This window comes from Mus caroli, chromosome 4 (genome assembly GCF_900094665.2).
Source record: "Mus caroli chromosome 4, CAROLI_EIJ_v1.1, whole genome shotgun sequence".
NCBI lineage: Eukaryota > Metazoa > Chordata > Mammalia > Rodentia > Muridae > Mus > Mus caroli.
In genome coordinates this window covers 127,359,559-127,382,682 of record NC_034573.1, presented here as the reverse complement: position 1 = coordinate 127,382,682, position 23,124 = coordinate 127,359,559, and the positions used below count along the sequence as shown (strand labels likewise).

Sequence of the window (23,124 nt, the reverse complement as noted above, 5' to 3'; positions counted from 1 at the left end):
CTAGCTCTGCCCATCTCATTTGTAAATGCAAACACGGGCTCTGTGCCCAGCTGGCCACCAGCTGCAGGTTTGCCCCACTGAGCCCCATTCCCACCCTAGAAACCTCCTGGTCACTTGGCAGGTGGGTAGTGGCTGGCCCAGCCCCCTCCCTAAGCTCTGAATAACTTGGAGTCAATCAACTTGTTTGTGGAAGACTTTGGCCTTGAAGGTCACCTGTTAGGGAAAGTGGCAGACCAGCCACACCTGCACATGCCTGAGTCTGAGGATGGGGGCGGGGGGCTGAGAACAGAAGTGGAGGCCTGGGGGCCCCCAGTTCAGTTCCTGGCTGTGTAAAGATCTGTGTGCGTGGTCTGTGCCTCCGGGCCTCAGTTTCTCCAGTGTGCAGGGATGGTAGCCACCCCACCCTGCAGGTTCATGGGAAAATTCTCAGGCAGTCAGCCACGGCCTGCAAGGGGTGGGGCGGGGCGGGGGGGGGGGCGGCAGGGCTCCAGGAGCCAGGCTGTTTACAGTGGGTGTGTCTGTCCCTTCTGAGTTTTGGGTTCCCTGCAGCTGAGCAAGGGGTGGGGGGTGCGTGCAGTACAGGGTGGAAAGTGGCTGGGTGTGCATGACAGGAAGTGGAGGTGGCAGAGAACACTCTTGTGTCTGGGGCATGCGTGGGCTTGGGAGCCAGTGTGCTCACATGGGATTGTGCCACCCACCTGCATAATGGCTTCATTCTGTGTGAGGATGAAGATAACGCTGCCTCACGTGGCTCCCATCTTCCCTTTAGAACGGTCCTCCCTCGCCAGCCCTGGGACACTAACAATTCCAGGTCTTTGCACACCACCTGTGCCAGTTCTCACAATGGCACCTCAGGCTCTGCCCTTTGTCTGCCTCTCCTGAACCCCCTACAAACCAGGAGAGGTGTCCCACTTAACAGCCTGCCTCAAAAGCCTGGACTAGGTCCATAGAACCTTGTTACCAGTACTTGCTCTGTGTCCATGCAGTGTGACCCACTGGATGCCCAGCTCGTTGGGTTACCGTCAACCCAGTCAATCCAGTGGGTCATCACTGCTGCTTAGCGAGGGGTATTCATGTGGTAGATCCTATGTTCACCACACAGCTGTCTGCTAGACCAGGCTATGAGGATGGACTTGAAGCTCTCTGGGTATCTGGTCACCCATGTAAGGCTTCAAGGGACCTCTTGTCACATGGGTATCTGTCTGGGGAAGGCAGAGGACTGTCACCAAGCTGGCTGAGGTAAGAGACAGGGACATAAAATCTTATTTCTGACTCCTAGAGCAGAGCATCTGCTACCTGGACCGACCACCCCTCCAACAACAGACTTTCCCATCACTCCTGGCAACCACCCCAATATCCTTCAAGGGCAAGCTCCTATATATCCCTGTTCCAGACCATGCTACCCATTTGAAATCACTCAGTGGCCCATTAGCTCATCTTATGTCTGTTCCTCCAACTGGAAAGAAGCTGTGGGAGGCCAGGGACCTCACTCATCCAGATCCCGCAGCCTCGGGTGAATAGCTGGCTCAGGACATGAACCTGGGAAGTATTTGCTAAATGAATTAACAGCTAATGAAAAGCCTTATTGGGCCGGGGGGCGGGGGGGAGGGGTGCTGGAGAGGCTTAGTGGTTAGAGCACTGGCTGCTCTTCTAGAGGTCCTGAGTTCAATTCCCAGCAACCACATGGTGGCTCACAACCATCTTAATGGGATCTGATGCCCTCTTCTGTTGTGTCTGAAGACAGCTACAGTGTACTCACATACATAAAATAAATATATCTTAAAGAAAGAAAAGAAAAGTCTTACAGGGCCAGGCATGGTGGCACACACCTTTAATCTCAGTACTGGGGCGGGGCGGAGGGGGGGGGGGAGACAGAGGCAGGAGGATTGTTGTGAATTCAAAGCCAGCCTGGTCTTGATAAGAGTTCCAGGACACTCAGGGCTAAATAGAGAGACCCTATCTCAAAAGAACAATGATAACAACAAAGGAAAGAGAGGGGGAGAGGGGAAAGAGGAGAGAGAGACAGAGAGACAGAGATAGAGAGAGAGACAGAGAGATCTAAAGGACACCTATGTGCCGACTACATCCCTGTTTATATGTTTATGGGCATAAACATGTTCAGACAAGGCAAGCTTCAAGCCCAAACTCACACAGCAAATAGCCAGGCCAGGTCAAAGGAGCTAGTCCTGCTGGAGCCTAGGTGCCCAAGAATGTATGGGGATGACCTTAGTTATAGGAAGAAGTGATTTATCCACAGATCGCTTGAGTCACCAGGCAGGCTTCCCTCCAGTATGTCCTTCTCATGTCACTGGCCCTGAAATGGGGAATCCCAGACACCCACTGCATCAGGGAAGAAAGGAAGACTCAGGTGAGGGACAGCTCAGGGTGGTCAGCTGGGACAGCCAGCATGTGTGGGCCAGAGCCAGGGCACCAGTAGGCACTGTGTTCATTCACGCAGGAACAGGAGAAGGTGTCATCACCCTCGGGCAGAGGCCTCCAGGACATCAAGCAGACCGGCTGCTGTGTATTCAATGACAGTGGAAGAGGAGGAGGACCACGGTCAGGGTCGGGTGTGTGCCAGGCCTTAAGTTGGTCCTTAGTGCATGCTGCCTTGTAGAATCACCATCACAGTTTCTAGCCAAATCTTGCTGGGGTCCCAAATAACCTCTTTCCCCTCTAGTTATACAAATGCCGGTATCTGCCTGGGGTCGGGGCAAGAGGCTCAGCTAACCTGGACATGTGTGTGGTGTCTTGACTTGAACCCATTTCTTCCCTGGGCCTAGTTCCTTGTTCGTCTGTTATAACTCTCTCTGTCTCTGTCTCTCCCCCACTCCCGCAATCCGCCCCCCTCCAGGCTAAAGACCTAACAAGTAGGGAAACTGAGGCCCCCCAGAGGCTCCCTAGCTTCCCAAATCTGTGGTGGCATTCACAAGCCAGACCCAAAGCCAAGAATCTGGAGCTCAGCCCTCCCTGAGCACCAGCAGGATACTGGTCTCCAAAGCCCCAGAACAATTCAGCTTCAAAGAAGAGTTCGGGATAAGTCCTGATACGAGGGTTCAGAGACTCCCGACACCCCCACCCCCAGGAGATCAGACACATGGCCTGGTGGGTAACTGCTGCTCTCAGCGGCCAGACATGGCCGAGGCTCTGTGCCCAGCACATGCCATCTGCTCTTCTCTGCCATGATCTCCTAGAACATCCTCTTGCACGGGCTCATCCCCTACCGGACACAAGCCACAAACTCTACCTCCCTAGTCTGTCGCGCACATGCGCAGTGCCATTCAGCCCGCCCGTCTATTGCGCACATACGCAGTGCCATGCAACCCACTTCCCTCTTGGGTCATTGTAGTGAAACGGTCAGTGTTAATTGTCAGCTTGAAAGAGTCTAGAATCACGTGACTGAAGTGTCTCCGCGCAAGCCTGTGGGATTGTTTTGATTGGATGGGGAGAGCCAGTTTCTGTGGATGGCAGTTCCCTAGCTGTCACCCTGGACCCTATGAGGAGAGTAAGCAAGCTGAGCAGCAGGCATTCCTGGCTCTCTTTCCTGGTTGGGGATGGGATGTGACCAGCTGCTTCCAGCTCCCATTGCCTTGCTTTCCCTGCCATGACAGTCTGTGCTTTTAATCTGGGCTCATTCTTTTCCTCTCCCGACTGAGTAACTCCAAGAGTCATGGCCTTTTTCTTGCGTCTACTGCTTGCCACCTGCCCCCCTGGGTTGCACAGGCTTTGGCCCTCTGAGAGTTCCCCACATTAATACCCAAATTTGTCTACTTTGGCCAATAATCTTGCATAAGATCCTGCATCCCGGGTTAGAGAGATGGTTCAGTGGTTAAGAGCACTGACTACTCTTCCAGAGGTCCTGAGTTCAATTCCCAGCAACCGCATGGTGGCTCACAACCATCTGTAATGGGATCTGATACCCTCTTCTGGTGTGTCTGAAGACAGCGACAGTATACTCATATTCATAAATAAATACATTAAAAAAATAAAAGATCCTGCACCCTAAGATACCAAGAAAGCCTCCTCCTAAGCCACCCCCTAAGTCACCTCAAGTGCTCAGGCACATGAGACATGGTCTCTGTGTACTAATGAATCCTTTCTTTCAGCGTAAATACTCACAGAGGCAGAAAACATCCCCAAAGAGCCTCGGTGCAGTAATTTCTTTTTTTTTTTTTTTTTAAAGATTTATTTATTACATGTAAGTACACTGTAGCTGTCTTCAGACACTCCAGAAGAGGGCGCCAGATCTCGTTACGGATGGTTGTGAGCCACCATGTGGTTGCTGGGATTAGAACTCTGGACCTTCGGAAGAGCAGTCGGGTGCTCTTACCCACTGAGCCATCTCTCCAGTCCGGTGCAGTAATTTCTAATGATAACACTGGCATGATCATGGGCCATGGAAGGCCCAGCCTGCAAAGCAGGTTGAGAAATGCCACAAAGTAACTGAGTGGAAGCCAGAGTGGGCATTTGAACCTGGGTCTGTCTAACTACAAGGTTCAGAGCTTTCCTGACAAAGGGTGCAGCCTGAGCATCCACAGGATGTAGGGACAAGCAAGACCAAGCAAGAACCAACCTTGAACAGGTGTGGGTGCTATGCACAGGATTTATGGCAATCATTTGCCTAGGCCAAACTGCAAAACCATAGCCGTCCTAACTCTGGTCTCCTGAAGCTACAGAGAAGCTTCCTGGCAGAAGGTGTCTCTCGTAGGCCCCTTCCAGGGGTTGCCCTTTTGTACAGCATGATGGGAAGGGTCAAGGAGAGTGGCTTCAGCTAAGCTGGAGGGTGAAGGGAGCCAGGATGCAAATATGCAACCCTGCCTAGGGGGAGCAGCCTCAGAGGGCTCCCTTCTCTTACTGAAGAGCTGTGTGCATGTGTGTGTGTGTGTGAGGGTCAGACCCCAGAACACACACAGGCTCAGGCAGCTCAGACCCTTTGGAACGTATCTAAACTGCTTAGCAGTGCAAAGGACCACTTCAAGGGCAGGGAGCTGCCTGTCACTGGGAACATACAAGATGTGACAGGTGGGCCAGTAAGATGGCTCAGCAGATAAGGGTGCTTGCTGTNCAGCATGGAACCTGTGTCCCTTCCCGCCCAACCCCCCAAGGACGCATCTCAGGGGAGGAAAGAACTGCTTCCTGAAAGTTGTCCTCTGACTTCCACAAGCCCCCCCCATCCCCTCACCCCCCCCTATCCAACTAACTAAAATAAATAAACATAATAAAAAATTTTAAAAACAAAGGGTGACAGGTCAATGGAGGCACAGGAGGCTCAAGAGGCCCATAAATTTAGCTGAAGGTAGAGATGTGTTTCTCTCACAAGGCCCCGAAAGCTTCTAGCAGCACTCAAGGGGATCACGAGCAGACGAAGCGGTTCCTTGCCAAGTGGGAGGCTACAAGAGGTGCTTCTCCTGCCAAAGACTCCAGGGGCTCTGTAACCTTTAAGATTCCTCAAAGCCAGGCAGCTGAGACTTCGTGCTACCGTAGGGCAGTGGCTGACCTATCTAAACCCCCCCCCCGCCCGCCCTGCACCCATCTTACCTGCAGAACCCACTCGGTCCCAGCCTCTCCCAAGCTCACACCCACCTGTGGCCTCACACCCTCTCAGGCTTCCAGTCACCTGCTCCTCACTGTCCACAGGACATGTTGAGCACATTCCTGCCTCAGGACCTGCTGCTCCTGGATACCCCAAACTCTTCTCATGTTTGGCTCCACCCCTTCCTCAAGTTCCAGTCTAAACACTAGATCTTAAAATCCTTCCAGAACGTTCTCTCCCCGCCTCAGCTTCCTTCTGGCCTGGGAACAATACATGGCTTGTGGAATCACTGGGACAAAGCAGGTCATCTACCTGTGTGAAGGGCAGTGGGACGCAGCCCAGAGCGGCCAGCCTCCTCTGTCACTCATAAGCCTGCTTGCGACTTCAGTGCGAGGCAGAGGCAGATATCTGTCAGCTTATAACCCCCTTTTCCTATTCATTTCTCAGATGAGGATACCAAGGCCCAGAGAAGTACTGCCAGTCATGGCCAAACAGAAATATCTCGGTTTGTCTCGTGTTTCACTGACTCCAGCACCTGGAACCCTGCCCACACGCAGTAGGTGTTTAGTGGTCGCTGCAAACTCCTCGAACGCAGTAGGTGTTTAATGGTTGCTGCTGATTCTCAGTTCTTAGAAACCTGTAGGTACACAATAGTTGCCTGAGGCCAAGTGGGTTCATGGTAAATAATCATAGCTCCACTTCACTCTGGACAGCCAGGAGCGTGTGTGTGTGTGTGTGTGTGTGTGTGTGTGTACTTCAGACTCCATCAGCTACCTCTGTTCTTGTATGTCTAGGTCTAGGAACTTAGGTCCCTCTCAGAATGGTTGCTGGGATGTATTCTTGCCCCTGTGTCCTATAGGATTCCTTACTCTTGTTTAGCTGGGAGAGACGACACTCACTGCCTTGGCCAGCTCAACCTTGGTGTTTGCCCCACAAGGTCCCTGCCCAGAGCTGGGAGCAGGTGTGGGCTCAGGAGGTAGCTGCTGGCTCCCGGCCTGGGCTCTGCCAGCTGCCCGCCGGGGGCCTACCCACCAGATGCATAATAGATGAGGTGGCCCAGCAGGCTGTGCCTACTTGGCATTTCAAAACTGCTAATGAGGCCTGTGCCAGGTCCCAAGACCTCTGGCTTTATGACAGCTGAGAGGAGCCACTGAGGGCAGGGACCACCACCAAAGCCCACCTCACACCTGCTGCATCTGTAAGATTGAGCTGGCAGGCCCCGTTCACCAATTACTGACTGCCTGTTCTGTGTTAGCCACTTGCACTGCGTCTCCGTTCCCTCATCTATAAAGTGAGGCCCTGGCCACACTGTGGAGGGAACACATTTTGGTGGCAGGTGAGTCCTCCCTGTGAGACACTCAGCAATGACTCTCATTTGGGACACATTTGGGGCAACCTCCCTCCCTCTGCTCTCCCACAGCAAGGTACCCATTTCTGTAGTTTGCAGGCTCGACCAAGGTCCCTTCTCCAGCAAGAGAGGGAGCCCGATTTAAGTCCACCCTACCTGCTGCAAGACCTTTACCATCCTCTGGCTAAATTGTGGCCTGTGAAATGCAGGTGTGTTCTCAGGGCTGACCAAGGCCATCACAGAGGAATGACCAGTACCGTGTTGGCTGGGCTCTGTGCCTTTGCCTCCAAGGCCCCTAGTTTTCAGGACCAACCAACGGCTTCTCTCACAGTCCTTCCCAGAAGCCCCTGTCTTGTGCAAGCCCACCAGCTGCCCCCAGACCTCTTGTCCTGCCTCCATTTGGATCCACCTTAAATGCCCAGCCCCTCCACCAGGTTAGCTGGGTCCTTAGAGCTGCAGACGCAGACTCACACCTCCATTCTGAAATATCCACCCAGGCACTTGGCTGGGTGTAGTGGGGGACAGAGACCTGCTGATCTAGGACTCACAGGTATCTGAAGTGAAGCCCTGAAGGAGCTATGTCAGAGAAGTGCAGGGCCTGTCTCATACTTCAGGGTCACATGGACACATTCAATGCCACAGACAGCACCTTATAGAAACTCCCATCTCGGCAAACGTATTGAGCTCTGAGAAGGGCTTTGAGAAGCGACTGACCTGCCCAAGGTCCCGCGACTAGAACACGTCAGAGGCAGATTCCTCCCACACCTGTCAGCCTTCCCAATCCTTGCTCTTTCTGCTAACTAGGGAACAATCAGTAACGTGTGTGAGATAAACAAGCAGGCGTGATGTGGGATCAGAAAAGAACTCCTTCCCCTGCCACCCAGCAGCTGAAGAAAGAAGGTGTCTGGAGGAAGCATGCTGGGATAGGGGAGACACATGTGCAAAGCATCGTGGTAGTTCTAATCAGATGTCCCTGTTGGTCAGAGATGCAGGCCCTGTGAGAAATAAAGTCCTGCTAGAGAGGAAGGTAGGGACAGGTCATGTGTATCAGGAGATATGGTAGGAAGTTTGCCATTCCGGGTGTAGGCTAGGATGGGACTGGCTGTAGGGCGGGGTGGGGTGGGGCACATCCGGATTAGCACCTCGGACAGCTGCTAAAGCAGTGGCGGGGCAGGGCAAGGAATTATGGGTAACAGGTGCATCCTGAGGACTCAAGATCCTTAACATCCTAGAGAGTGTCAAAGCCACACAGCCGGTCAGTTGCTCTCCGTCCTGGGACCCTGTCTTTAGCTCTTAGTTCAGAGCGTTTGCCTAAGTCAGCCTTGGATACCTGACCCCACTGGAACCTCCCTGAGGCTTGGAGACCCCTGCTCAGAGCTGGGGAAAGATATAGACCTGGAGGCTGCTGCTGGTTCCCATCAGGTTCCCATGTAGGTTCGACATCAAAGTTCAATTCTCTATGGCCTTGGGCAAGTCACTTGTCCACTCTGTGTCTCACCCAGACAGAATTAGAGATAACAGTCATAAAATCAGAGCTGTGCTCAGGATGACTTGAGTCAATACATACAAGCACCCGACAGTCACAAAGTACCTGACAAGTGGCAGCTACTGCTGCTTGAAGCTTTGCAAGGGAGCCACCTTCCTCACCTCTGTTGGCATCTCCTCCCCCTACCCCTGCTCTTGGCACACCAATCTGACTCAGCATGGCACCAAGGGCAAAGCTCAGAAAGGGAGAGTCACTGGCCCCCAAGCTGCACAGCGAGCAACAAAGGAAACTGAGGAAGGGGCCCTGGAGCTCAGCCTGGACACCTGAGTACCTCCTGCTCCGCTTCCCAGGGCCTTGGGCACTCCAGCAGCTGGAACACTGTGGGGTGTGCAGGCTCCAGGAAACCCCCAGCAGGGGCAGGAACCTAGAATGGGGGCTGGAGCCATGGGGGAGCTCCCACTGGCATTGAGGCAACTGCAGGAACAGCCGGAAGGGCCATGTGATGTTAGTGCCAGGGAAGCTGGGAGGTGCCCGCCTGTGGGGCATCAGGTGCCCAGTGCTGTGTGAATCTTGAGGTGAGGCTGCACCTCTGCCCACTGCCTGGCGCCTCTTGGTGTTGGGGAAGCTGTTGATGCTACCTCCTCCAAAGGGAGGGCAGCCTCAGACACAGGGAACAGCTTCGGGGCTCAGTATGAATGGGACTAAAGGATTGGGGGTCAGCAAGAAGGCAGGACACCTCCTGCCCAGCGGAGAGGCACACCAGAGCAAAGACTGGTGAATGAAAAGGGAAGGAAATATTTGGATGAGGGCCTCTCACACACCAGCCTGGGTCTGCACACCTGAGTTCTCCAACCTCACGCCACTAAATAGGCATCTATACCCCCATATCCCAGATGAGATAGCTGAGGTTCGGGGAAGTGGCAAAGCTAAGATCTGACTCCAAGGCTGAGCTTCAGCAACAACCGTGAGGAGAATATGTGGGTCCTAGGGGAAAGATCTCCCGTGCCCTTCCCTGAAGGGCTGTAGGTCCGATTTGTCAGTATAGAGGGTGGGAATGGGCTGGGGGTGCCCCCAGGGAGCAGCCAAGGCAACCCAGATGCTCCCGAGGACCCCCGGTACTCACCACACACTCTGTCGAGGGGAGAAGGATTTGTCCACCCTGAAACACAGTAAGTGGATAGCCCATGAGGGGACATCTGTCATGGCCTTGCAAGGTGCACCAGACCCATTCCGATCTATCCTGCCCCCTGGTGGCCAGAAGAAACACTGCTGCTAAAGGTACCAGACGGCCTCATAATCTGACCAGACCCTGAGGTCAGGGTGGACCCCTGGGAAGGTGGGCCAAGGCTATGCAAATGAGGGACAGGAGCAGGGAACATGAGGGTCAGCAGGGGTGGAGTCAGAAGTGTTTCTGAGCCGAGCAGAGGACAGTGTTAGAGGGTCAGGGTAAGGCTATAGAGGTGCGGACAGGCTGGGAGGTGTGCTAGGTGGTAATGGCTCATGGCAGGATTCCATGTCCTCCGCAAGCCCCACAGCCTTGTCCCAGCTCATATTCACCCAGGAGCCAATCACCTCAGGACCTGAGCAATCCTCCCCTCACCCCAAGAACACACCCCTGCATTTCCGAGTTCATGGGCATCCCCAGACGACATTCCCTGTGCCCTGTAGGCCTGGACTGGAGGAGGGTGGGTGGGCAGGGCCATCTGAGAGGGCACCTTGATGTGGGGGAGCGTTGGGGCTCCGCCCTCCTTCCTAGTGGGGGACCACAGGACTGGGTCACTGTTGGGAAAACAAACAGCCTTGCCTTTTGCCTGAAGCAAGCAAAGAGCAGAGAGGAAGGGAAAAACTGGGCTGCAATGGTTGAGGGGTTGGGGACCGGAGGGGGTTGGGACTGGGGGCGGGGTGGGCACGGAGCTAGGGTGCATGGAGGATCCTGCTGGGGAGAAAGTAAGACTGGGAAAGCCAAGACTCACAGCCAAGGTTACAAAGTAGACCCCACCCTCACCTTCTGAGCTGCCTGGATGGAAGTCCCACACCGCCTAAGCTGGCCTCACTTGACAGCTAAGGCCTTGCCCCCAAAAGGTGCTTCTCTGTCTGTCCGCCTTGTCCCTCTGCAGGGGGTCTCATCTGAGGTCGAGCAGTCAAGAAGAGAGCACCTCCCCTACACACAGCTCATGGGACACTGACTGAAGCCCACGCCACCACACCAAACCCTAACTGTGTCCCTCTGACGGTTGTGAGGCCAGACTGGTGAAGGTCACACAGCCCCTTGGCTAGCCCAGGAAAGACCACTGTCTGTACAACCTATCAGGTTTGCCAAATCTCTGCTCCTGGCAACAAACCTGTCCTGTCCCACCTCTGCATCCTTCAGGGTGGGTGCTTAGAGTCATGGAGGTGAGCCCCTCCCACCCACCCCCATGGACCATCTATCACTCAGCCCTCAGCCCCAGCCTCCAGGACAGGCAGGAAGCATATAGGGGGGCCGGCTTGCACAAGACAAAGTGATCAAAGCAGGAGGAACCAACTTCCAAAGCCTCAGTAGCCAGACTGCAGAGGCCAAGTAGAGCCTTTGAGACTCTCTACCTAACCACACACACCTATCCCTGCACCCACCCAGTTGGGGACCACACACACACACACACACACACACACACACACACCGAGGCATCCTTTAGTCTCACACGAATGTTTATCGACACTGTGATCCACACTTACTCTCACCCCCACATGTGCACGTGAACACCCAACAGAGCACGCGGGCGCTCACGAGCCCCGCGCACGACTCGGATGTACGCTTGCCTCGCAGCCTCCGCACCCCTCCCCACCGCTGAGGCCAGCGCACCCGAGCAAGACCCCGGCTGAGCACATGCACTCGCACACGGGGGGCGCACCTACCCTCCATAGGCACCGAAGGTGAAGCTGCGCTTCCGGCCGCTCATGGTATCGTCGCCGCTGCCCGTCGCCAGCCCAGCGCGGGTCACCTTGGCAACGCCGCCCCAGCCCGGACCGTGTGCGCCCCGGGCCGTCCGCCAGCTGAGGTCCGGGCACAGAAAGGGCCGCTTGTTCGCTCCGGGGCCGCGGGGCTTTCCGAGAGCGCCACCCCCACGCTGCCGCCCAGCCCCGTCCACAGAACCACCTCCAGTCCTCCCCAGGGAGAGGTGCCAAGGGTGTCCCACAGGGAAAGTTGGATCAGGCTGGCCTCCAGCTGAGTTAATGCCGAGACAGTGCACAGCCCATCAGCTCCTGGGCTGATGGCCCTGTGGCCCGGGGCCAACATTGTTTTGAATGAGGGGCCCTCCTGTTGTCCCAGCTGAGCCCCCCTCAGAATTTTGCATTACCCCTGCGTGAAGAGCAGCAAAGAGAGGGAAGTTTGCAAGTACATCTAGCCTCGGATTCGCCATGAATCCACTTTGGGAGACAAACAGGGTTCAATCATACATTTAATCCAGGCGCAGTAGATCTCCCCTCTACTCTGACCCGTGGAGATGACAGCTAACAGCGGAACACAGGCCCAACCCCCTGCAATGCTCCCTCACCCCTGTCCAGAGAGGCCCCAGGAGACAATCTGTGTTCTCTTCTGCTTAAGAACTTCAGGGGCAGGCTAGGAGGGAGGAGGGAGGACGGAACACCGAAGGAACCAAGCCAGGTGGCAAAGATTCTTCGAAGCTTTTCTGTAACTGAGCTAGGGCTGGCTCTTTCATCTTTTGGAAATGATGGCTGTGATTGACAAGGGCCTAGACTCCAGTCTGCTTCTCCCAGACAGGGCTGGGCAGGGCTCACGACAGTTACTGAGCCAGCTGCCCCTCAGCCCCACTCCTATCCAGCCCTTTGCTCCATGCTCAGAGGAATGGAGGAGGCCCGAGGAGGGCCCTGCAGGGTTCAGAGCTCCTTTGAGGTTGCTAAGAACTCCCACCTTAGTTTCTGACTCCCTTCTGGACCGCTTGGCAGGGTGGCAGGGTGCTCAGAATGGGGTTGGAGGCTCAGTGGGTTGTGCTGGAGGCCAGCTGCAGGCTCCACTGAAGAGAGACCTCCACCGCAGGGCAGTGTTAGAAGCCCATTGTGTACTGAGTGGCCAGCTAGGGCTGGCTAGTGGGGAGGAGTGAGTCTGGGAGCACCACAGCCATCCCCTGAGGAGAGGACAACTTGTTCCAACTTCTGTGAAGTAGCAGAGGTTTCTCAGGTAGGAGCAGGATGGGGCAAGAAGAGCCTGGATTCAGCCTGGGCAGTGTGTGGTGGGGGCTGCCTAGCCCTAGGCTCACCCACCCAGGACTCCAGTCCTATCTGCACTGCGCTGCTCCCTTGAGCACGGGCCTCAGCCTCCTTAGGTTCATTGAGGGTGCCCAATTCCTGAGTGGATTCTGAATGCCCAATTGGCAGGGTGGCCAAGAAGCCACCTATATGCCAAGTTTCCCAGCTGGGTCTGGCCCCAGGGAGGCCCCCCTGGTGTTGGGACAGAGGGCCCTTGAGACAGGCCATGGGGGCTACAGGGTTCCCACCAAGGACAAAGAGCCCAGTGTGGGCTCTAGCCTCTGAGCTCCGTGCAACTGCAGCTGCCTGGTTGGCAAGAGACGGGGGTGGGACAGTCAGGGAGCGAGTTCATGCTCTCTCAGCCACAGATGTGGCTGGCACTCCTTGGCTCACTCCTAGTCCCCCTTAGGCCAGCAACCCTTAAATACACCCTCTTAGCCTGCACAGTCACCTATGAGAACTCACTCCACATCACATCACCGGTGCCAAAGATGAACAGCCAAGGATGAGGGATGGGGAAGCCTGCACTTACATCCTGTGGGCTCTCCTAGGGTTCCAACCCAGCTCTCTCATCTGTCTGTTGTGTGGCCTAGGGTAAGGTGCTTAATCTTTCTGCACCTCACTTTTTCCATCTGCAAAATGGGGCTGGTAATGAAGGTGCTGATCATTCAAACTAACTGTACATTAATTAAACTGTCAATCATAAAACACTAGTAAAACCTTCACTGCAGCATGATTGGGAGGAAGCTTGCCTAGATCGATGAGTTTGCCATTCTAAAAGAATAGCAAAAATTTACTGGTAAAGAAGCTAACTGGCCACCCAGAGAGAGAGATGCTGAGCCACAGAGCTATGGGAAAGAATGGACCAGGTGTAGTAGCCATGCCTGAAAACCCAGCACTCGGGAGGCAGAGGGGAGTGGAACTCTCTGGGTTCAAGGCCAGCCTGGTCTATATAACCGGTTCCAAGCCAGCCAATATTACTACATAGTGTGTGACACACTGTCACAATAAAGAAATAAAATAGCCGGGTGTGGTGGCACACGCCTTTAATCCCAGCACTCGGGAGGCAGAGACAGGCGGATTTCTGAGTTCGAGGCCAGCCTGGTCTACAGAGTGAGCTCCAGGACAGCCAAGGCTACACAGAGAAACCTTGTCTCGAAAAAAAACCAAAAAAAAAAAAAAAAAAAAGAAATAAAATAATAGAACCAGGCATGGTGATACACACCTCCATGTATCTCAAAAAGACGACCAAGTGTGGGGTGGGGTGGGGTGGGGGGTGCTGCTGGAGAAATGCTCGGAGCACTGGATGAGGACCTTGGTTTGTCCCCAGTATCCACATGGTGACTCACAACCATCTGTAACTCCAGTTCCAGGAGATACAAAGACCTCCTCTGGTTTCCATGGGTACCAAGCTGCATATGATATGCATGCATGCATGCATATGTATATATATATATATATATATATATATATATACATACATATGTACATACATATATTCAGAACACTCACACTCATAAGATAATAATAAAACTTTAACGTAGTATTAAAGAAAGAATGAGGTGATCTGTTTGAGCACACAGAACTGCCTCCCAGATAAACACACAGAGAGACAGCAACATGTGGGACTTGTCCTGCAGCAGGCTCAGGAAGACATCAGCCACCACAGTCCACAGCAACAGGGAGCTCGCTATCCCCACTCAGCACAGAGTAGGCGCTTGCAGGCTGGCCCTGATGCACTCTTGAGGAGTCCCCTTTCTTTGGTCTCTCACCTAGGAAAGGAAGCCACGGGCCAGGGGTGAGGCTAGTGGGTGAGGGGTGGGTCAAAAGGAAAATGGAGCCTGCTCTCCAGGCTCAGTTCCTTCTGGGAAGCCACCTCCTCTTCTAGGCCTCCTGACTCTGCACCTGATGAAGAAGGGAAGGAGCAGGGGTGGGGAGTAGCTCCTTCCCCCAAGCTCACCCCGAGGCTGAACCCTGAGCAGCCGGCTCACCTGCCTATAACAATCCCCCCCCCTCCCAGCCCCCAGCAGGGAACTGGAGGACAGAGTGAAGGGCAAGCCCCAGGAAGACCCCAGGCTGGGCTCCACATGCCACTTGCCAGGGTCTCCAAACCACCTCCTTCTCTCTCAAGTCATTCCCATGGAGGGATATGCTCAGGTTCCCCTGGGCAAGAGGCATGGCAGGCCTGGGCTCTCCGCCCTGCTCTTGGCAGCTCCTGAGTGGCTTGGCTGGAATCTGTTTCCTCCCTGGGCTTAGGTCTGCTCATGTGTTAATCAATCTCCCTCACACATGCACACCGGTCTCTTTCTCTCCAGGTTAAAGGCCTAACACTGGCAACATACACTTGCCGAGAAGGAATTCCACCCACCATGGGACGCACTCGAATCCTAACCCAGTTACATCCATCCAGTTCCAGGTTGTCCTACATGGAGGCGGGTGTGTGTGTGTGTCCCGGTCCTGGGGAAGGAAGTGTGGCTCGGCTCACACCCTCCCCAATCAGCTGCCTGTGGTCCATATGCTGTCCTGATTCTTTCTGGAGGACCCGAGGACACACCGTACCCAAGCTACCCCGGGTCTGTGAGCATCTCAAATTACACAGTGCACACATATAAACATCTAACTTGTGCCTAGATGTCTCATATAACCCTGCTCACATAAAAGTCAGCACCCACGCCATCAGCTTGTGTGCACACACACATGTAGTTTGCACACCCAAGTCCTAAATCTAGATGTACTCAGCTACTGACTAGGGCTGGGTTTGCACACCCATGAGGCACCCAAGACCACAGACCCACGCATACCCATGGCCGCCCACCTTACGTGGCACCCGGCAAACGGCGGAGAAGAAACGAGAAGGTGTAGAGAATGACTTTTTGTGGGTCAGAGATGTGTGCAGCCAACCATGGCACCCCTGAGGAGAGCAGAGGGGAGGTCAAGGCCACTGTCCTATGGTATAGCAGGGACCCATGCACCTTCCTCTACTATCTTTGCTGAGTGATCCTTCCTTGCTCATTTTCAGGGATGTGGGTCAAAGCTCAGGCAGGTACCCACAGAACACCTGCTGGGGCAGCAAGCTGACTGAGCCCTGGTCCCTGGGTCAGGAGACCTGGATCTCGGACCCAGGTTTGCGAATCACTTGCTATTTCCCAGGACAAGCCCCTTCCTACTCTTGCCTCCCCTTCCACACAGCCGGCCAGTCTGGGACTCAGAGACACGAAGCCCCCACCCTGGCTACGGTTCTCAGTGAGGACAACTCCGCCTCCAGGAAGCATTAGGGAAATACCAGAGGGTGGTTTTAATTTAGCAATTACTGAGAGTCACCACAGCCATTCAGAGGGTGGCAGCCAGAAGAGCTATTCATGGAGAGTCTCGCTCAGGCAGGCTCCCTCACACAGGCTGCCCCGCCCTGCACGTGGGCACAGCCTGCTAAGCCGGCCTAGCCCCCAAGTACTTCATACATCAGTATTGATCTGTGATTTTTCGTGTTTTGCTGCAATGCTGGAGTTGGGTGGAACCCAAGACCTTGAACAAGCCAGGCAATCGGCCTACCACTGAGCTAAAAGCCCCAGTCCCGTGAGTCTCTTTTTGATGTGGCTTTAATCCATAATGAAATTTTCTGAGGTTCAATTCCTGGAGACATCCTGAGCTGGAGGTCAGGTGCATGGTAAGATTTTTCTACTGTTAATGGAAAAGTGTCTCTGTCAGAAATACCAAGGGTTTGGTTTCTTCTGTGACTCTTGCGGTGTGGTCGTGCCAGGGCATTCACCCAAAGTGGGGCACTGTTTGGTTCCCTTGTGGTGAAATGTCATTGGCTTTTGAAATGAGCTGGGCAGGCTTATTATCTAGGAGTGTTAAATCTGGAAATGAAGACTGACTGCCTTTAGAAGTTGCCGAACGCAGCTTAGGAGTCAGAGGCGGTCCCTGGCGCCCTCATTTGGCCATTGGTGGAATTGCAGTCTAGCGCAGGCAGCTTTCCAGGACCAGGGACAGCGCCCCAACCCCAGCCAACGCCCCCCCCCCCCAGGCTCTCCCAGGGTGGGGACCCTGAGCCTCCAGAAACAGCGCCTCAAACCCCGTTGTGCCACACTCCCTCCCTCCTTCCCTGGTGTGGAGGCGGCCCCACAGCCTCCCCTCGCCCTTCCCAATAGACTGTGCCTCTCTAGGCCACAATGGCACACCTGCACGCCACAATGGTGGCACCTGCTTTGCCGCCTACCTTGTTCCTTCCACCCTTCGCTCCTCTGAGAGGATTGCTGAGCTTCACCTACGCATCCTGTAGCCTCTGTGATCTTCATAATAGGCCCAGGAGCTAGATCATGTAAGAATAGTGTATCTGTCATGGCTGATGGGGAAACTGAGGCTGGCGAAGACTCCCCTGTGTGCTCCTCAAAACCTCACTCCCATCATTCACGCTCCAGCCCAGAACAACAGTAGCTACCCACTACCGTGGCTCTGTGCCAAGCACATATCTTGCCATCGAGTTAATTAGGTCAAACGGCTGTTCCCATTCCACAGGCCAGGAAACCCAGGCTCCAGGGGGCTGAAGGGCCTGCCTGAGAGTCGGGGTATAAATGGCTACATACACTCCATGATGCATTCACTCTGCCTTCCAAAAGAAAGTAGCTATTCTGCTCCGATCCTCACAGGCTGGAGAGAATGGGGCTGGAGCCCCACACTCCTCACAAGGAACAGGGTTTCTATATTTGGTCAAGCTTTAGCCTTGAAAGACACACAGTAGGTGCTTAATAGATACATGCTGATTGGTAGGCACCTGCCGTCCAGACACAGTTCTTTAAGCACAACCACACAGCCTGGACACAAAGCCTGGACACAGGGCAAGGCAGGGTCCACTGTGGGTAGGAACACAGATGCAAGAGCCACACTGAGCAGGGGCCTGGCTCACATGACTGGAGGCTGATGCAGGGAAGCAGCGATGCCCGGTGCCATCAAGAGCTTGCATGGGGTCGTTATTTATACCAATAGCAGCAGGCACACCCGCTGGGTCCTGCCCCACTTCTCTCAAGGGGAGGTCAGGTACACCACGAACACTCAAAGGTAGTCTATGGCTGACTTAATAACAGGAGAGAGGCAGCCATTATGAGTGAGGCAGAGAGTGGAGGGGTATCTGGAGATCCTGCACCTCGCAGCCTGACTCTCAGCCTCCCTTGAGATAGGGGCTCATAATGATGTCCTAGGCCAGCTATGAACAGAAAGAAGGGGAAGGAAGTTTTATCCCCATCAGAACACACATGGTCTTGTGCCGGTATGAGCTTGGACTCTGTCGGGCCTGTGTTTGAATCCCCTGCTCTGCTCTTCCTGGCTGCTGACTTTTCAGAGCCCAGGATTTGTGACAGGTGATGGTGTGTGGTGGCGGTAGCTGTTCTTATCTCACAGGAGTGTTTTTAGAACTCAAACGTGCTCGAGCCTAACACAGGGGGCACCGTAAATAGGGATTCACAGTCAGGCATGTTATGCACACCTATAATCCCAGCACTTAAGGAGCTGAGGCCGGGGGATTGTAACTCCTAGGCCAGTCTGGGCTATATAGCAAGATCCTGTCTCAAAAACAAAAACAAAGGGCTGGAGACATGGCTCAGCTGTTAAGAGCACTGCCTGCTCTTCCCAAGGTCCTGGGTTCAATTCCCAGCAACCACATGGCAGCTCACAGCCATCTGTAATGGGATCTGATGCCCTCTTCTGGCATGCAGGTTTACATGTAGATAGAGTACTCATATACATTAAATAAATAAAAATAAATCTTAAACCGGGCGTGGTGGCCCACACCTTTAATCCCAGCACTCGGGACGCAGAAGCAGGCGGATTTCTGAGTTCGAGGCCAGCCTGGTCTACAAAGGGAGTTTCAGGACAGCCAGGGCTACAGAGAAACCCTGTTTCGGAAAAAAACAAACAAACAAACAAACAAAACCTTGAATAAAATAAAACCAAAGCATAAATGTATGGCTAGTGCATACAACCTCAGCACTTGAGAGGCTGAGACAGGAGAATTGCTGTGAGTGTGAAACCACCTTAAGCAACATGATGAGTCCCTTTTAAAAACAAAAGGTCAAGTCTGCAGAAACTGAGATGGGTCTTAAATATGGTTACTGGACATGCCCTGGTGTAACCGTCAGATGTCCCAGGAAACCCAGGTCCTGAGCTAAGCCCCACGCTGGCCCACAGAGTAACTTCGGGATAGGTGTCATCCCTCCTCTGGGCCTCTTTCTCTGCCTATAACGAGGGCTCTCCAAAGGCCTGTCTTATTCTGGTTTCCAAGGTAGCACAGCCCCATGGGCATGGCAGGCAGAGATGCCTCTTGGGTAGGGGCAGAGGTGAGGCCCTGAAGCACCCAGCCTCATCTCCCACCGACTATCCCTGGGGCCCAGCACCCCAGGCTGGAATGGGGTAGGGAGTAAGGGGTTCCCTCTGACTACCCTGCCCCTTTGTCTGCAGGATCCTCTCACCTGGAATACAAAAATGTCCTCAGCCTAAGATCTGGAGAGAAGCCCATGTCGGTGATGGCCTCCCTGAGAAGGAGTGAGTCACCAGGGACTTCATGTCTGGGTGGCCCCCTTAGACCCTGTGAGGCAGTGACTCGTATGGCAGCTGCTGTCCCATCTCAGTGAGGGTTCAGAGAGGTGAGGGAGGGACCTTGGGGGAGTGTGCACAGGACCTTGCTTCTGGGTCCATCCGTCTCTGAACACACTGGGCCACTCAAGATTAGGCGTCCTGTGCTATGGGTATGATATATCCCACACTAACACAGGCTTGGTTCCAAGAGGCACACGTGATACAGGGCAAGAATCAGGGAAGGCTCTTGGGTGGCCAGTGAGGCCCTCCTTCCTCACTGTCATGGGACATCCACTTTTGCCATGTTGTCACTGACAATGGACAGAACTGAGAGCAAGGCCCCTGCCCTGGGGGTAGCCTAGCCCTCACCCTGCCCCTGACCCCACCTCCATCCCTATCCCCATGGCCAGAGCAAGCTTCTTAGAGCAGTTGGGAATATCCCACCTCTCTCAATGGTACCCTTTCCCTCGCTGTCTTACTTTGTACACCACAGTGATTAACAAAGGCCAACAGAGCCCTAATTACAATCTCAGTCCACTGAGCGACCTCCAGAGGTTGCTCGACCTCTCTAAGCCCCTATGGCTGATAATGACAGTTGCTGAGAAGTCAAGGGGATGGGTCCACGGGAAACACTCATCACAGTACACAGCACATTGTAAGAACTCAATTAACGCCCCTCCGGGGTTCTACCGCTCAGCTCATATTCAGCATATTCTCCCAGAATCCTACTGGTAAGGACTGCGTATTTTGGGGGTAGTAGGGTAGGGGCAAGCCCCAGGATTCTCTGACCTTAGGGACATTAACTACCTACACCTTTCCTGCTGGAAGTCTAGTGGCAGGGATGAGATCTCAGCCCTCAGGGTCCTGCCCAGTTTTGCTCTCTGTGGTATTTAGAGATCAGAGACAGGCTACAAGGTGGGAGGCCGGTGTGAATGGGCAAGGTTAAGGCCCACTCATCCCCAGCTGTAGCCCTGTGACTTCATAAGGCTGGCCCAAGGGCCCGCAGCAGTCTACCTGAGAGTGTGTGGCCACTCCTGATTCCCAAGGTCAGAGACGACATGGTGGCAGGGCGCAAAGCTTGCAATCATCAACACCGTCTCATTCCGGCAACCCCCTGAGGTCAGGGGTTTGGCCCACTCTGAGATGATGAAGTCAGAAATGTCCTCCAAGTTCTGGTCTTATGCAGCCAGGCAAGGGACACTCCCAAGGTCAGCCTCCATTAACCACCTCCATCTGCCCGAGGAGGGGACTCTGGACGAGGGCATCTGTCTCTCAGAGATTCAAGTCAGATATCAGGAGAGGGACAGAGGGCTGAACCCCACTGTCTGGCCTCCGTTTTCCTTCCCTCTGCAAATGTGTGGCTCCCATGGGCATTAGGAGGTGGCACAGGTGCCTGATCTCCACCCGTCGTCCCTGGGCACCTTGCCAACAGCTCCAAATTCCCAGGGGTGCCCGAGGAACAGGCAGTTACAGAAACACCTGCAGGAGTAACTCCCCCGAGGCTCACGCTGCATAGCCATTATCAGTCCCTGGAGCCATGCAGCAGTCACAGATCCATCAGCAGGGTCAGAGCCTATCCTGCTGCCCCCACACAGTAAGGCAGAGGCAGGGGACGAGGTATGGACTTTCTGTGTAGGTGACAGTCTTGCTTCCTGCAACTCTAAGTTGACCCCCTCACCTGTTCCAGGGAGCCCAGCAGCTCTTTGATCTGAACATAGGAAGATGAGGTCCAGGGAGAAAGGCATTGGGCAGCAGGAGCCCAGCACAGTTAGGCAGAGAGCTGTACCTTGTACCTGTGCCAGGCTGCTCCTTGTCCCCTGCCTACCGAGTCTGGCCGTGTAACCAGAGGCTATGTGTACAATGCCCAGTGGGTTCCTTTGTGACTTTGGGGTAATGCAGAGTCCTCAAGCCATTAATAAACCAGGTCATTGCGTCATCCTTCCCTGAAGCCAAATGTCCCCAAGTTGGCCTCAGTGTAGCCTTTACCCCTCTCTGACATCCATGTTATCATGTACCAATACCCACTATGTGCCAGGCCCCTCACTCCTCAATTGCCAATTGCCTTGAAAATGTGATGTCATGGGAGGATAAAAAGAGGATCCCGCTACTCCCTAACCCTGAAGGGAAGCTAAAAGGAAGAAAGGAAGGAAGGAAGGAAGGGAGGGAGGGAGGGAGGGAGGGAGGGAGGGAGGGAGAGAGAGAGAGAGAGAGAGAGAGAGAGAGAGAGAGAGAGAGAGAGAGAGAGAAAGAGAAAGAGAGAAAGAAAGAAAAAAGATGGCACAGTGGTTAAGAGTCCTGAGTTCAATTCACAGAAACCACATGGTGGCTCACAACCATCTTTAATGGGATCCAATGCCCTCTTCTGGTGTGTCTGAAGAGAGCAACAGTATACTCATATACATAAAACAAACAAATAAATCTTTTAAAAAGAAAACCTATAAACTTTGGGCTGGGTGTGGTGATGCATGCCTGAAATCCCTTGCACTTGGGAGACTGAGAGATTACCATGAGTTCAAGACCAGCCTAGGGTACATAGTGAGAACTTAATAAAAGGTAAAGGGGTAGGTGATATGGCTCAGAGGGTTAAAGGTGCTTGCTGCCAAGACTGACTACCTGAGTTTGATTCCTGGGACCCACATGGTGGAGGGAAGGAACTGACTGTCCTTGGATCTCCATATTGTGCTATGCACATAGACACATAAATAAGCTAATAAATAAATGCCTTTTTAAAAAGAGGAGAAGGCAGGAAAATAAATAATACATTGAAGTGGTAGTTTATTTGTTTTTATTTGTTGTTGTTGTTGTGTTTGTTTGTTTGTTTGTTTTTCAAGACAACGTCTCTGTATGTATCTCTGGCTGTCCTGGAATTCACTCTGTAGACCATGCTGGTCTCGAACTCACAGATTTGCCTGCCTCTGCTTCTGGGATTAAAAGTGAGCACCACCACCGCCCAAGTTATTTCTGGGACAGGGTTTCTCTGTGTAGCCCTGGCTGCCCTGGAATTCACTAAGTAGGCCAACCAGGCCCCGAACTCAGAGATTTGCCTGCTGTGCCTCCCAAATGCTGAGATTAAAGACATGAGCCACCACTGCCTGGTAATATTCTGCAGTTCTTAAAAAGGATTTCTCTCCAGGTTTCCCTGGTGTTTGCTTATCCTCTGTAGATTTCCGTTTTCCTGAGCTACTAATCAAAGCGGTTCCCAGTGACTGCGCCTCCGTCCTCACGATGCTCCCCAGAGGACAGCAGACAGGAGCCCCACACACCTGCTTTGTGGAGAACTCTGAGTTTAAAAGGGTCGATGGCTTGTCCAGAGTCACACAGCAGAGATCAGCACTGGATTCTTTGGCTTGTGGTAGCCTTTCATCTGCAGGTCCAGTGGCTGAGCCCTGTACATGAGCTACTGACCAGCCTTGCTTCTTCTTTTGAGACAGGGTCTCACTAAGTTGCCCAGGCTGCCCTTTAACTCATTCTGTATCCTAGATAAGTCATGAACCTTCGCTGCTTCCCCAGGTCCAGCATTTTTCTTTTTTTTTCTTTTTAAATATTTGTTTGTTTGTTTGTTTGTTTATTATATGTAAGTACACTGTAGCTGTCTTCAGACACTCCAGAAGAGGGCATCAGATTTCGTTACGGATGGTTGTGAGCCACCATGTGGTTGCTGGGATTTGAACTCAGGACCTTTAGAAGAGCAGTCGGCGCTCTTAACCACTGAGCCATCTCACCAGCCCCCAAGTCCAGCATTTTTCATTGTTTTAGACATGATCTCCACATGGCCTTGAACTCAAGATCCCCTTGACTTTCCATCCCAAAGTGCTTGCTACCTACCACTCCTGCTTTATTTGGATTTGGACTCTTTATAACTCTTATCCCGGGTCTTTATTTATTGGGCTTTTGGTTTTGGATATGGTCTCTCTCTCTCTCTCTCTCTCTCTCTCTCTCTCT

At 53.5% G+C, this 23,124-nt stretch overlaps 1 protein-coding gene across 12 annotated transcripts in view; it reads right to left on the bottom strand.

The window, feature by feature from the left end:
- Rap1gap (RAP1 GTPase activating protein) overlaps positions 1–23,124 on the bottom strand; it is a 64,238-nt gene that overhangs the window by 36,247 nt on the left and 4,867 nt on the right. For 3 of the 12 annotated variants that reach the window (XR_003836472.1, XR_003836471.1, XM_029476540.1), the window contains exons 1-2: positions 11,263–11,408; positions 9,491–9,526 (exon numbers count right to left, since the gene is read on the bottom strand). The exons of 3 other annotated variants lie outside the window; for them this stretch is intronic. Coding sequence is in view for 5 of the 9 variants with exons in the window: in XM_029476540.1 (XP_029332400.1) it covers positions 9,491–9,526; positions 11,263–11,306 (80 nt within the window). In the remaining 4 variants the exon portion in view is untranslated. Of the gene's footprint in view, positions 1–9,490; positions 9,527–11,262; positions 11,410–23,124 lie in introns of those variants that run through there. 6 more of the 12 variants (XR_003836470.1, XM_029476539.1, XM_021159445.1 and 3 more) reach the window with 4 other exon arrangements.